General features: G+C 39.6%; 1 protein-coding gene across 2 annotated transcripts in view; it reads right to left on the reverse strand.

Moving 5' to 3' along the window:
* Positions 1-750: 750 nt before the first annotated feature.
* The window catches only part of DESI2 (desumoylating isopeptidase 2), a 44,376-nt gene continuing 28,912 nt past the window's right edge, over positions 751-16,214 (reverse strand). Inside the window, exons 3-5 of one of the 2 annotated variants that reach the window (XM_065935602.1) lie at positions 13,781-13,874; positions 12,140-12,281; positions 751-4,113 (exon numbers count right to left, since the gene is read on the reverse strand). In XM_065935602.1, the coding sequence (XP_065791674.1) occupies positions 3,955-4,113; positions 12,140-12,281; positions 13,781-13,874 (395 nt within the window). In that variant the 3' untranslated portion in view covers positions 751-3,954. Of the gene's footprint in view, positions 4,189-12,139; positions 12,282-13,780; positions 13,875-16,214 lie in introns of both variants that reach the window. The other variant, XM_065935601.1, reaches the window with a different exon arrangement.

Genomic DNA, 16,214 nt, shown 5'->3' on the forward strand with positions numbered 1-16,214 from the left:
GAAGCGGTCTTAACTACTGGATCACCAGGGAAGCCCTAGCCACCACTTGTGAAGTTTTTGAGTTTGTGGAGGGACTAGGTACAAAATGAAGACGGGGGAAGGGTCAGGTTGGAGGTGCAGAGCAGAATAGGTTTGCAAGAAACTAGGAGCACAGTCACCCAGGTTCCTGCTCGTGTGGTGCTTCTAGACGGGCAGTGTGTGTCCAGGGACAGTGGGGGCCATTCCCCCACAGGTCTCTCCCCTGCACTCCCAGCGGACACAAGGGGGCATATTCTTCCTCCCCAGCTTTGCCTCCACCCCCCAGAGGTCGGGGCTGGCACTGCTGCCTGGGAGCATGTGTGGTTATGCTTTGACCATTCAGGAGCTGGTCCACGGACCTGAAGTTCAGCAGGAATACATGGGAGTAAAAATACAAGAGGAATATACAATGGAGGAGGGTGGACTATGTCTCTGCAGAGCAGACGGGATTCTTGAGTTTTACAAATAATCTCCCTAGTGGGTGTAAGAGAGACCACAGAATGCACTGTTCCAACGCGGGGACAGAGCCGGGTCCTTCTAGACGGGGAGTGTGTTCAGGGATAGCGGGGGCCCTACCCTTATCCCCACCAGTCTAGAAGTACCTGTAATCTGTAAATGGAGTGTAGCTTTTAAAACTGTATAAACAAAAAAAATGTAAATAAAAACAGTACCCCACCCCCACAAATATATAACATTTTCAGTCTTCTGGAGGTCAGAAAACACTATAAAACATTTCTTATAAAAGTATTTTTTAATAAATTGATGTATTTCAATGTTGTTAACATGATAGCCCAATGCTATATCAAGGTAGCAAAAGTGAAGATTCCTGGTATTTTTTCATATAAACACTATGAATGACAGTACATTTGCATTCAAATTCACAAGAAATAAATCTTCAGGTTCATGAAGATTCTCCAACTGCTGTTAACATCTTTCAAACAGTGAAGATGCGTATTGACTGGGTAGACAATGAAAGCCTAATGACTGAGCTGCTAAACCATACTGAAGGGAAGGGGAACAGTGGCAGTATGGCCAATTTGCTGAACAGAACCCACGCCTTTTAAACTTAGTCACTGAAAGAAAATACAGCATGTATCAAAATTACAGAGTATCTTATAGAAATGGAGCCGTAAGACGACACAGATTAGAACCCTGAAGCAGTGAACATGTTTCTACCCGTTTTGTGATGGAAAGAAGCCATGGATACAGAGTCCCGCAGCTGTCTGTAGGGTTGAATCTCCTCATACACACAATGCTATCAATTGGCGAAAACCAGAATTCCCTGCTCTGTACAAATGCTGGTGAAGGTAACTTGCACTATTGCTGTGGGTCAGAGCAACAGTGGGCTGGATTCTGCTGCATCACCGCCTTCTACCATGCCACAGGCCGCGCTTTCCAAAACTGATGCCCCCTTCTTAGGGTTGAGAAAAAGAAAAAAACGGAAACCAAAGGGCACTGAGAACAAACAGCAGAAACCAGCAGCTCCCGACCCTCTTTAACACTATTACTGCCCAACCCACCATGAGAAATGAGTTTCACTTGGTTACAGCTACAGAGAGAACATCTGATGCCATCGTATCACATGTATCTTAATGACCTGAATTTTTATATAGGATTTTTCTTAACAGAGATCAGGTTGAGAACAAGAGGCTTTTCCTTCAAGGGCAAGGGAAGGTGGCTAAACGCTAGTTAATTAAATTCATCCTCAATTTTGAACTGCAGTGAACAAATGGACTTAAATGAGATTTTCTAAAGACACTTATTTTCTCAACCTCAAGTACAATTAGACTGCCAACAATCTCATGTCCAGAATTTTATCTGCTGATTCTATGGATAATTGGCCTTTTAGGCCATTATTTATTTTTACTAAGACCCTTTACACTATTTTTAAACCCCAGTTGCTGCAGATGAAAACAAATACAACAAAATCACAATAAAATCATTTGTGTGCTGAGGTGCTGGAATCTGGATGAGCAAAGGTAGAAGGTTCCTGGCTACTCACCAAGAAGTGCCTAAACAATGGCCACTCCTTCATGGGTGTCAGCAGCACAGACTTAAATCGTGTATATTTTGAATGGATAAGAAAAAAACTGGAATCCACCAAATTAAAAAAAAAATATATCCCAAGCAAACTGCACTGAACTGATTCACTATCAGAGTCTTTGCATTTTATTCTCAATTTCACTTATAGACCTGAACCGAGTCAACGTCTCATAAAGATCATATATTCCTTTCTGGCCCATCTCTTAAAACAAGTGCTCTGCCCCTCCCAAAGAACTGAGAATAACTCATAAAGGCTTTCCTCTCCAGAAGCAAAACAGTCAAAAGCATGATTAGGTTAAGTGGCTTCATTTTCCTCAGGTCAAACCCAAGGTTTATTTTCCCTATGAACAGGGTGTGCTTTATTTGATAAAACGACTCAAAATCAGCTTATGGAAAAGTTAAAAATGTAGTTTACTGAAAGATATGTATCTTTACAAAGAGTAATAGCAAACAATCCCATCTAGAAGTTTAAATAAATGTAGATGATTTTAAAACTAACAATATATATAAAGCTGAAGTCACTGCCTTGGATAATTTATACACTGCATCCAATATTTTATATAGGACATTCATTCTTAAGGCAGAAAAATTGAATCTGACATGTAATGACTTGGCTCTTACATCCAAGGGTCAAACTGGGAGTAGACGTGAACAGACAGATTCCTTGCTAATGAGGACTTACCTGGGGTGACAACTTCATTTTTAGAGTAGGTCATGTAAGACACATACATTTGGGAGAAGAGAAAAAGATGGAAGTCTAAGACACATAAAGACACATAAATATGTGTTTTCCACATGAGGTCAATGAGACTAATTATGAGGTGAAACTACTCCCATAACAAACTAATAAACTTCAACATAGTCTTTCTGGTAGGGAACATAAAATGCTTAAAATATCCAAGTATTCACTTTTTTGGAAAGTGTTCGTTTAGACTCTAGTTTCAAGATGTAGTATAAAAGGTAGCCTGAATAGTTAAAAGCAGTTGAATGTCAACTCACACTGCTACTCAGAAGGCTACCACTTAGGATACTCCTGCCCCATGTACAAAATCCTGTGCAGGGAGGATATTGATACATACTAAAATAAAAATGAAGCCCCCCCAGTGCATGTGCAAAAACACTTGTTGCCAGCAAGAATATCTTTAACGAAAAACATCTTACTTACAGAATCAGAGGCATCAAAGCCAGACTGACACAAGAGTGCACCACCCCCTGGAGGTGGACGGATATTTGGGATGAAAGCAACCGTTCAGCGGGAACCCCGGGCGATGTGCTACTTGGAGAGGAAGGCGCACTGAGAGCACCGCGCGGGCGCCTCTCACGGGGACCAAGGTCCTGAGCCCGCAGGGCTGTGTGCTCCTTCACTCTGTGCCCCCTGGTGCCCAAAGGGGAACAAGAACAAAGACAAACCTGAAAGACAATTCTTAAGCAGGTCATGGTGGCTCTAACGGAGAGTACCTTCCTCTGTGCCTATCACGTGTGCCATAGCTCGGGCAAGGGTCACAAGTGAACAAAGATTACCTGCCTAAGTTCTGAAGACACGATTTTCTTCTTTCATGGTGGCAGGAGTCCATGCAAGATTTGTAAACAGTGATACAAAATACTGTAAACATAACTTAACAGAGCTTGTATAAAACAGAAGAAATAAATCCAAATTTACAAGTGGGTAAAAAAAACAGAGGGCAGCTTCATACAAAGTTCTCCCTCCTGCGCCAAGTGATTTCTTTTTTTTGTTTTGTTTTTGATTACAAATATAATCCTGAGCTGAAAAACTGGGATTTGGGGGAGAGCCATCTTTGCATACAAAATATCCAAAGGACGTTTATTCTTTTACTTTTCTCTACTGATAGTCAACTGCCACAGACAGTCCTGAATGTGTGACTTTGGAGACAGTTATAGTTTGGTGTGGCGCCCAGGTCTGGAGCCTGCGGTGGTGCTGGCCATGGAAGCCGAGGCTGCAGCGTCCTCTGCTTCCTCCAGTTCGTCCTGGAGCTCCTGGCTGACGCTGGACTGCAGGGCTGCAGGCGTGAGCCACTCCTTTGGGAGGCAACTCTGTAGAAAAGGTATACAGGAGCTGAAGTAGGCAAGCCGATTGATCCAGCGAGGAATCTCTTTCCCACAGAGAATCTACAGAGGAGAAGAAGTGTAGCATTAGGTGAGAGATTGAGGTTATCTGGTCCGCTGCCAAGGAGTGGAGGGCCAGGGAGGCAGGCGGATACGCAGAAAAGCCACTGCTCCATATCCTTTGGTGCTGTTACTTCCAGCCTTTGATGACAAGCCGGTCCTTAACTCAGAGGCCTGGGGTCTCCCTATCGTCAGCTCTGTCCCTTCTTTTCTGAAGAACTTTGTTAAGCTGCTTATTTTTTACATCTATAAAATCAAGCTAATTCCATTTGGTTCCTTTCTTTGCTCTTTGCAACTCCCTGGAGATGCTTGTAGAAGTATTTTGAACACAGAAGAAAAGATGTGTGAAAGAAAATATTATTCAAGTAACAGGAGTTCCAGGCAGTTCTGATCCTTATCCTTAGAACTTGTTTGTAAAGTAATTAGCCTCCAACTAATAAAAATAAATGGAAAAAAAAAGAACTTGTAAGCCTCATCTTTTTCCAACTGCAAATGGTATGAATTAGGTCTCTTATAATACTAACTTTATTACCCTCCTTTCCTTCCATCGTCGAAACTGGGCTTAACCAGGCCATGCTTCATTGTCCCTGTGGTGGTGTTGCCTCCAATCATGTAAAAAATTATAATCATTATAATTATGATCCAGAAGTGAAGTATCAGTTAGTTTAGCTTTGTTGGTTTCAAAGTATCTTATGTCCAAAAATTAGCTAAAATGTAAATAAGCTGGCACCTGTAATCAAGCAATGTGACATTTTAGCCCTATGCCTTAATGGCTTCATTTAAACACTATGTTTCTGTCTTAACTACAAAGCTAGAGGGTGGTCTCAACTGGGGGGAAAGTAGAAAGTTTTGATCATTTTTGATTACACTGCCTGGAAGCCCTGAGAGGCAGAGAGTACTTAAACATACTTGAAGAATGTGCATGAAGTAGATCTGGGGGAAAGCTGAGCAATGACCTTTTATTATTCCATTCCTATCTGTTTATTCTAAAAAACACAGGCAAACAAGTATTCCATTACATTTTACACCCAAGACATAATTAGGGGGATTTGTATATTTGAAGGTCATCACAGAAGTGGTGACTAGGAATAGTTAGGTTAATGTAACAAGCCACTGTTGACTATCCAAGTGGTTTTCTTCATTGTCCTTCCTAAATCCTGATTTTATTTCTCCATGTATGAATGTACTTCATGGGAAGCTGACTTCATCTCAACATCCAGGGCTGGCTAGATTAACCTAAAACAGAGTTCTGTAAGCTAAAGCCACCTGTTTTTATAAATAAAAATTTTACTGCAACACAGCCATGCCCCTTCTTAAGGCCTATGCTTCTTGGGCTACCATGGCAGAGACAGAGTGGAATCACAGGCCTAAAATATTTACTATATGGCTCTTTTAAAAATGTGTGCAGATCCTCAATCAACCCAATGTCTTTTATTAACCTTTGAGTCAAGATTCATAAGTAGGTCATTTAGCACTGTAACTTGAATTCTTAAAATGAAATAAACTGTAGATAATAGGGTATCTGTGATACTTGTTTTATTTTTTTTTGGATATTTGTTTTAATTATGTGTACATATCTAGATCATGATATAAAATATATTTCTTACTGTGAAAAGTGATAAAAAATATTTGATTCATATAAAAAAATTACTTTTGCATTTAGCATGAATTTGGTAATCTTACTAAGAATTTACTGAAAAGAGGTATGCACAGGGTTATTAATTACAGCACTGTTTGTAATAGCCAAAGACTAAAAATAACCCAAATGTCATTAATAGGAAACTGACATTTTGGTGCATCCAAACAAGGAGGATCATTCAGCTGTTACAGAATAAACTCCACGCTATAATGTTAAGTGAAAAAAAAAAGTAGAGAGAAGTGTGTATAGGATGCTCCCCAAATATAATGGTGGATAGGCAGAGTAAATCACCCACATTCCTGTTATAAAAGGGAGAACACGGAAGGCAGGAAGGAATTATTAGTCCTAAGCAATTTCAAAATCTGACAGGGCAAACTCCATTAGGTTACAAGGCTTGGGACTAATCCTCTGTGGTCCTCAGTTCTGTTGTCTGGGCCCACGAAATCATCCTTTTTCACAAGCCTGTTTCCTGCCTATAGAATCCAAGAATCATCTTTCATTTTGTCCTTTCTCTGTCCCTTTTATTTCAAGCTGGCAGTGTTTCTACTAACATAACAACCTCAAAAATGTTGAGTCTCCTGTGTACATCATGGGATTCACTCCACGAGATATGAGGTTCCTCTATAGATCTCTCCTGGAAGATTCCATTTCTATCCCTGATTTCCCAAGATGGTTGAAAGGATCCAGGAGTTGAATCTTTAATCTCTTTAACAGCAGCAAATTGTTACCCAGTCACACCCTTGGGCCTTCTCTTTACAATATGCTTTCCTAACAGAAAAGTCCCTACTTTTATCATCTTTTCCACCTGGAGAGGCTGAACAATTCCAAATCATTAAGTTCTGACTCCTCTGTCGCTTAACTTTTCTTTCCTCATTTTATCTTTCTTTGTTCATTTCTTTTTTTTCCTTTGTGCTTAAGCAGAAAGAATACCTTGAACACTTTGCTTGGAAATCTCATCAGCTAAACATTCAAGTTTAATGTTTATAGTTCTGCTTTCCACAAAACTTCTGGACAAAATTCAGCGAAGCTTCCTGTCACTATATAACAAAGATTTCCTTTCCTCTAGTTTCCAATAACATGTTATTTATTTCCTTCTGAGCCCTCACCAGCAGCACCTTTAATATCTATATATTCAATATTTCTACTAAGTTTGTTCAAGGCAATCCAGGTTTTTTCTATCAAACTCATTATTGCTCCAGCCTTTACCAATCACCTAATTCTAAAACCAACTGCACACTGGTAAAGGTATTGTTAGAGTAGTGGCCCATCTCTAGGTACCAACATCTGTACTGGTTCCCCGGGGCAACGTTAACAAACTGTCAGAAACTCAGTGGCTAAAACAATCCAATTTTTTCTCTTACAGTTCTAGAGGCCAAGGAAGAAGGGTGGAGGGGAGTGGATATTGAGAAGCTAGAAAGCTATGAACACATTTTGTTTTTTCTTTCTCCAACATTTGACTGTGGAACTATGAAAAGACTTTATATAAACACAAAATTAAACAAAAAAGCATCGCCGAACCAAAAAGAGGATCAATGAAACAAGGACCCTGTGTAGTAAACTGGTGGCATAACCACACAAGAAAAAAAATTATTTCAACTATAAAACACAGTTACTTTTATTGAGCCATACTCTAAAAATAGAACTGCAAAAAACTTCTACTTTTCAGTAGTCATATTGTTGGTGGCAGAGGTTATACTACTCCTCTAAGGTTGCTTTAGGTATAGAGGGATTAAGATGAATGGGTAATTATGTTATTGTTGAGAAACAGGATCTTATACCTGGCATAGCAAAGTACAGATATACTATTGATAAGGTTAAGTAAAAATCCTATAGCCTGAATTTTAAGTTGAAACACCACTGCTACTGTTAAGTCACTTCAGTTGTGTCCGACTCTGTGTGACCCTATCCCTGGGATTCTCCAGGCAAGAACACTGGAGTGGGTTGCAATTTCCTTCTCCACTGCATAAAAGTGAAAAGTGAAAGTGAAGTTGCTCAGTTAAGTCCCACTCTTCATGACCCCATGGACTGCAGGCTACCAGGCTCCTCCGTCCATGGAATTTTCCAGGCAAGAGTACTGGAGTGGGGTGCCATTGCTTTCTCTGAGAAGCGAATCTGTAAAAAAAAGTCCTAGCTCTGTCTACTGCAGAAAAAAAAAAAAATCTAGAAACTATCACCAACGCACTAGCAAGGAGCAACCCTAATGCCCAGATTAAGATTTCTAAATATTTACTAGAAGGAAACAGTTCTGAGGTAGGAAATACATAGATGAGCCTGGAATATCTCATTATACCAAAAACCAAGAAGGCTACTAAAGATGAACGAGGTCAGGGTGGGATGAACTGGGACTGATGTATATACGCTACTACGTACACAGCAGGTAACGAGTGGGAACCTACCGTATACACAGAGTACACGACTCAATGCTCTGTGGTGACCTAGATGGGAACGAAACCCAAAAAGGGGGTATGTACACGTGTAGCTGATTCACTTCACTGTACAGCAAACACTAACATACGTTGTAAAGCAACTAAACTCCAATAAAAATTTTTTAAAAATTAGCATATTAAAAGACTCAGAAGCTGACTTAAAGAGAATCCCATTGATAAAAAATAGGACAAGGACAGTAACTGCACTGAACTGAAATATATCGATTATTTTTAAATCTGGGGCGGGGGTGGGGGGGAATCTATAGTTATACTACATTCTGAAAAGATCTATTACCTTTGGAGAATGATAGGGAACTCTATCAGGAGTCCCGAAGACCATCTCCGGGTTAGATGATTAGTTGAAGGGACTCACTGGACTTGGCATATAGCTGTATTCACAGCTATGATTTATTATGGTAAAAAAAATACAAAATTAGCAAGAAAAAAGGCATAGGGCAAAGTCCAGAGGAAATCAGGCACAAGCTTTCAAAGGTCCTCTTCATCGTGGAGTCACATGGGAGAAGCAGCTGTGGCAACACACGTGGAATATTTACTTCTAGGGGAGCACGAGAGACCTAACATCCAGGTTTTATAGGCCTGGTCACACAGGCCCCGTCCCTAGCACGCACTTAAAACTGTGGACTCCCAGAACCAAAGCAGGGCTTTAGCATAAGGCACACCATCATGCAGACAGTTCAGGTACATAAGCCCTTAACCTGCGGGAGTCTGGGGCAGGTGGGACCCTCCCGAAAACCAAGTTCTCAGAGGCAGCCAAGGATGACTCTGCATGCAGGCGTATTTAAGGACAGCAGTCTCCGGGCTGCTTTGTTAACTTTTCTGGCAACGTTCACCCCTCAGCCAAGCTGTCTCAGCAGAAATGATCAAAGGACCCCCTGTAGCACTGAGCCCAACTTGAAGTGCTGAGCTCAGCTGCACTCTTGAGGGGTGCCAGACTTGGCCAGTTGAAACAAACTCCATGAAACCATCAAAGTTTCAGTTTCAGTATGAGCTTTCTTCATCTGGTCTAAGGTATCCATTTAGGCACTGCACAATGCTGGCCAGTAAGCTGAAGCCAACCTGAAAGCTTTTCAGGGCTGAAGCAATGTCAGGATAGTCAGGGTGTACCCAGAAGGAAAACACCAGAGGGTACCACTGGAAGCTAAGCGTACGGTCAGGGCACTCTAAGCAGCGCAAACATTAGTCAGGCAGTACAGGGTTAACAAGGCCCTCAAGGCGTTTCTCACTGTGGGGAGCACCATGGGCCTGCTACAGACAGAGCATCTGCATCCCCTCGAAATTCCCATGGCAGCTGTAACCCTCGCGGTGCTGGTATTTGGGGGTGGGGCCTCCGGGAGGTAATCAGGTCAGGAGCGGTGTAAGCGGCCTTACAGAAGAGATGGGGGAGCTTCTGCACTGCTTCCGCCAGGTGAGGACACAGAGAGAAGACGGCCTGGAGGCCAGGAAGCAGGCCTCTCGCCAGGCCCTGAAGTCGGCCAGCTCCCTGACCTGGGACTTCCAAGCCTCCAGAACTGGGAGAAATAAATTCTTATTGTTTACAAGCCACCAGTCTACAATATTTTGTCGCAGCAGCCCAAATAGACAGGGCCCTCTGCTCCAGGGTTTCTAATCTAGTCTGAAAAATGAGCTGCATCTTGGTTTCAGAGGGACAGCCTGAAGGCACTCAGTTCCAAGCAGTTCTGTCTGTCTGTCCACGACACGAGGTTATCAGCGTCGTGAGTGTGGAAGACATCTGCTCATGTTCGGTGTGGGGAGGGCAGGAGCGAGGGCCACGCTCTGCTCTCCCTGAGCCAATGCTGTCACTGTGATTACAAGCTCAGTGGCCTGTCTGAATTCAAGGTGCCTGCAGCAGCTGAGGCAGGCAGAATGAAAAGTTCTTCCTCAGGGAGAGGGAAAAGATTATTAATGCCTTCACCCATCCTGGCCTCCTCAGGGGCCAGGGTTTTCTTTGGTTGCTGTTGTTGTTACAAAATCAGTACGTCACATTCAGCAATCATAAGTTGATATTAAAAAAAGAATACCCTACTCTCCCCCAGACCTTTTGTTTGGATTTGGAAGGGAAGTATATATGAGAAACAGAAGAGTTTTCAGAGGAAACATTTTTATATAATTTAACCAGCTAGATGCATTACATTAGCAATCAGTCAGGATTAAATTCTGAATTTCCAGAAAATTTCAAAATGGGTTTATATAGCCAACCCCTCCTTTCCTCCTGGTCATTGATCTAGAGAATGGTCTAGAAAAGATCCCTCTGATTCTGGGGATGGCTGCATGTGGTAATCAAGCTACCTTACTCAGGTGGGTGCTCCAGGAGACAGGGTGGAGAAAAGCAGAGTTAGGTGAGCCCTCCGTTGCTGCAAACTGCAATGAATTCTGATACTCAACTCTGATACTCATGAAGGGGCCTGCACCGAAACAGCCCCGAGATGGGGCTGAGAGTAAGTTCTGTTAGGGGTGGTCACAGGGTGGAGGGGTCACAGGCCAGGCGATGTGCTCTCCCCTAACCTGCAGCTTTTGGCAATAATCACCAAGTCAGGAAAGCAATGTCTCTGCCTGAGAAATACAGAGGTGGTCAGTCGCTCAATTTCAGATGGTCCCGATGGAGGACAAGCCCCTTTCTGGGGACACCTCCAACACGCTTCAGTCAACATCCATGGCGTATATGTTACAAACACGCCACTGGTCCTCAGAAAACAACTGGAGAGGGACAGCAACAGTGTGCCCAGTCCTGTTTGAAAGCTCTGCTGTGGAAGCCAGGAGGGCAGTGAAAAGGGCCAGCTAGCTAAGCGGCTCTGCAGAGAAGGTCACTGAAGCTGCAGCTCATATTCTCCTTTACAGATTTCACCATTCTGTACTCGAAGTACAGAATGCACTCGAAGTGGCCACTGTGACCATCTGCTAAGTGTCAGAAAGCTGGGAAGCGGTTTCAAGTGCGATTTAATTCTCCAGACCTTATTTTATAATCTTTTAACTTTCTTCCCTCCATTTTCTTTTTTAAGGTCCTTTAATTTGGATCTACTTTAGGTTTTCTGCTTGGCATCCAAGAACTGGGAAGGCAGTAAGTGCCTGTGTGATGACTGGCAGAGTAAAATTTCTAGATAGGAGAAATGAATCACTTATTAATAAGTAAGAGCCAGAAAAAAGTTCAAGTTGGCAACTAAAAGTTAGGAAAAGAGGAATCCTATTGGCTAAGAAGTGGAAGTCACTTAGGCATTAATTTTTTATGATTTTTTCCCCCAATCCCCTTGGCATTAATTTAAGTGAAAATATAAAGCTATAATAAAATAAATTAGAATAAGAAGCGACTCATTATTGTACTCACTCTACACAGTTGCTAGATCATGACTAGAATTACAATTTAAAACTGTGCTGACTCTAAATGAACTTATGGTTGGGAGTTGGAGAGGGGGAGGATAGTAAAGGAGTTTGGGATGGACATGTACACACTGCTGTATTTAAAATAGATAATCAACAAGGTCCTCCTACAGCACAGGGAACTCTGCTCAATTTTACGCGGCAGCCTGGATGGGAGGGAGAGTTTGGAGGAGAATGGACGCATGTACGTGGATGGCTGAATCCCTCTGCTGTTCACTTGAAACTATCACAACACTGTTAATTGGCTATACTCCAAAACAAAATAAAAATATTTTAAAAAATTGAATGCATAATGTAAAAAACCCCCAAACTGTGCTGAGTCTAAAGTTACCAACTTTGGAAAGGTCACTATTAAGAAACAGTCACAGAAAAGAAATAAAATACCATATATTACACAATGTAAATCAACAGAAAAAAATAGCTTGCTAAATATAGTGGGGCAGTAGGTATATGAGTAAATGTTATTTATTTGAAGAACTTTTAGAATAAAATTTACCTCTGATAAAGCCGAAGAAAAGTGATTGCAATTTTTATGCATCAAATGATAGGCATTGCCTTTGTATTCTTTTCCCAATTCTTCCACAATTTTTTCTATATCATCTTCTAGGAAGTCAGTGCTCCCTAAAACAACAGCTTCTCTTAAAGAGAAAAAAGAAAAAAGAGAATATAGCTGTGTGAGTTATATTATAGGCATGCTTAAAGACTTATTTCCAGAAATGCTTATTTCCAGGAATATTATGATGGATGTTTAACAAAGCAGGGTTAATGTTATGACTAAAAAGTAAATGAAGTATTTTAATAATCTGATTATTTTAGTTTCTACTTTTTAAAAGCAATAAACTCTTAAGTATACCACTTCTAAATAATACAAACGCAAAATAAGTCATTTCCCTTATTAAACAGTATTATATTAAAAATGTGATATCACAGTTATTTTTATTACTATTGTATTAGAATTTACATTACTAGAGCACCAGATTCATGCTGCAAATATTCTTGCTTAATTACAGCTGCCATCAAATGGTTGGTCATATTCTCACTTAAAAATCATCTTTTAAGTTGTCAGCCACTGGGCTGCAGTCAACTGTCAAATGACTAATTTAAAAAAAGGCATCATAAAAACAAACCCCTTCTAAACAATACACCAAACCAAAAAACAAATCAACCCCCCACCGCTCCTAAACTACTACCCTGAAATGCAATAGACATTATTCAACAGAGAGTACAATTTTAGTCAGATACAAGTTAGAATCCAAGAAAGCTGACAACACTCAGAAAATCCTTTTATCTAGGAGTTTTGACAAAAGGGAGACCTAACAGATGGATTCAGGCTGGCATTATAGCACTTATGTGTGTAAATATTTAAAATTGGTTATAGGCTAAGAGAACCATTAACTTAGTAGTGATAAAAGGGTATAGCCCTATACTGAATTTCAGTGTTATAACCTCATTTCATTATTTTCACTTGGCAACCATTATAGGCCTAGAAGTTTCTTTAAAGCTCCTTGAAACTAAGATTCTAAATATCATTTTAAATATAAAACTTAATTAAGGAATGACAATTTGATTAGTAGCATTAGCAGTAGGTTTTCAGTGCTTTTTACTACTCCCAAGGCTCCAGAGTACACTCATATCCATATATTTTTAGGTCTGTCAGTGCATATAATACCTTAACAATACTTTCTCAGCTAATCTATTCAGTTTATTTTAGTTATTTCAAGTTTATAAACAGTGTCCCTTTCACTGGGAAAATGAAGAGATTCTTAAGAGTGTTAGGTAGGTCACAATTAATCTTTCCTCCATCTCCCTCCAAATAGGAAACTGAGGGAAGCAATCATTCGATAGGAAAATCTGTTAAAGCAGAATCTTACATCAAGGTAAAAACATTTGTAAAGTAGACAAAATAACTTTCATGGGTCCTCAATAAGAACAACAGACTAGCTTCTTTCAGGCACTTTATCTGGCTGATTACTATTTACACAACTTAGATTTGATGTTAAAGCATTAGCAACTAAAACAACATTGAAGAAACATTTTAACTTCCTTTATTTTTTTAATCTACAGAATGAATTCTGTATGCCTGAATACAAGTTTTGGCACCTAAGACAGTGTAATAAAAATTATCCTCCCTACTTACTTAAATTTAAATGTTTCTCCTAGTTCAGAAGCATTTCCTGGGGAAATTTCAAATATTCCAGAAAAGGGATAAGGATGGCCACCATAAGCAAATTCTGAAAAGAGAAAACTCATGATTTTTAGTATTTATCACATAAAATTTAACCAGTATGTTGAATTAGATTTAATAAATGATGAAGATAATAATGATACCATCTAAATATTTTTAAATTTAGTAATGCTTTCACAAATATCTCATTTAGCTATTACTTGTATAGAACAGTTGACGCAAGACTTGAAACTCTAATAAAAGATGCTCAAAGGTAATTCTGACTTCTCTGTTTACTTTATAATGGCTAGAGGAGAGTGCCTAGCACTCAAAAGAGAAAGAAGTTCCTGTTTCCCTATAACGCCAGAGTACATAGGTGGTCAGTTCAGTGACGTGCCATTAAAAATTAAAGTGGTCAAATTTCAAACTTGCATTTTACTGGAAAAACTGTCTAATAACAATGAGTTTTCAAGGTTCTTGGGATTAAGACTCTTGGTTATCTCTGATTAAGAATGAAACATTAGGAAACAGAAAATTGGAATTCAGTCCCCCTCATTCAAGAAAAAATAAGCTGAAAAATTAACATACACTACCACTGACACACAGACACACACACTCCACAGCACATTTTTAAGCTAGGAGACAGCAACTTGTATTACAGTGAATGTACATCCAGACTGATCAGATACAAACTCTTATGCAGAATGAAAATGAAGAATGGCTTCAAATCAGGAAGGAAATAAAACTTCTGGCGACAATTATGGTATGAGATACTTTGATATTTAAGTGGAAAATCGTAGTAGTCTTATTTAAAGAATTCTAAACAAATGCTTAAATTAATACTGTCACTTAAATTTATTAAATATAATCTTAAAGGTTTTAGAACAAAGCATGGGAAAGAACAAGGCAATTCTAAGTTTACTTTTGATTCAGATCTTTCAGAAGAAACAACAATAATGTAGAATAAGAAAGCATTTAATTCTGAAACATACAACTTTTTAATAACAGAACTTTATAAAACATTGTAGATAAGGTTAGACATGGAAAAATCATATTTCAATTTTTTTTTTTTTTTTTTTCATATTTCAATTTTTAACTTTCTCAATTATAGTAAAATTGTAGGCCCACTTATTCATCTATTCAAGAAACAATAATTCACTTTTAGGAATGTAGTTGGTTCTGGTTTTGCTCTTTTGAACCATGTTTCTAATTATTCCTAAGTCATTTTATGAATAGGAACAATGATCAGGCAGATAAAAGGATAATGGACTAGTATATGAGAATACTTGGGTTCAAGTCTCAGTTTTGTTAATTAGCAGTATGACTTTCTGCAGGTTTGAGCTTGTTTCTTCACCTGAAAAATGGATGCCCCATGCTCCAATCTACCTCAGAGTAGTGTGGTCATGGGGTTCCAAAATCGATGGCACTTTAAAAACTGTAACATGTCACTCAAATTCAGTTAAAAACGAACATCCACGCAACTTTGGCAAAAGCCACATCAAACAGGGACCAAGCCCACAGACTACAATTTCCCCTGTATCAATACACCAACCACTGGAACCCTCAACACAAACCCCTCTGCTTTCTGGTAGATGCAGTCTTTCAAGTAAAATGGAGCTTATATGGCAGATTTTTATAGCCAATATTTAAAATGGTACACTGCACCTAGAAGAAGCTAATTTAGCATATAAAAACAGAACAGCAAAACACCACACTGACACATGTAAGTCAATGAGCCTTTTCCTTGTATTAGCTAAGCTGGTACCACTGGGTTGCAAAGAGCAGACATGACTTAGCAACCAAACAACAACAAATGTAGTCTTCAGCGGTAATTGGGAGGAAACTGCAGTAGCATAATCTAAGAGGTCACAAAGACTGCCTAGCTGAAGCAAATAAGAGCATTTCTGCTATAGGATGAGCTTATGATTCAAACTAGTATATTACTACAACCTTGGTGAAATCAGCAACGTGATCTGTCTTATGAAGAACATTCTACTTAAAACATGGTCAGGATTATCTTGTACCAAGAGAGGGAATCAGAATAAAGGAAAAAGCTGTTGAAACAGAGCTGCTTGGTTTGAGTGGTTCCAGCTACGTTTATTATAATGAATGATAATAAAGAATAAAAAGGGCTCAGTTAACGACAAAGGCCATCATTCTTAAGCAAAAAGCAACATATACTCAAAGGCAGGATTTGCTCAGCAATATTTCTAAACTTTATAACTATACATTTGTAGGTCTACAAAAACAAGTTACTGAAATTCCCTCAGGAAATTGGTATTTCAAAATTGATGTTCCAGCACCAATCCTTTTCCAACCAAAATGATTATTTATATCATTGTATCTTTTCAAAGTGAAAGGTTTCTTAGGAAGGTCAATATAGATTAAGGCAAAACTGTCATGGTAT

This window comes from Muntiacus reevesi, chromosome 5, assembly GCF_963930625.1.
Source record: "Muntiacus reevesi chromosome 5, mMunRee1.1, whole genome shotgun sequence".
NCBI classification, from domain to species: domain Eukaryota; kingdom Metazoa; phylum Chordata; class Mammalia; order Artiodactyla; family Cervidae; genus Muntiacus; species Muntiacus reevesi.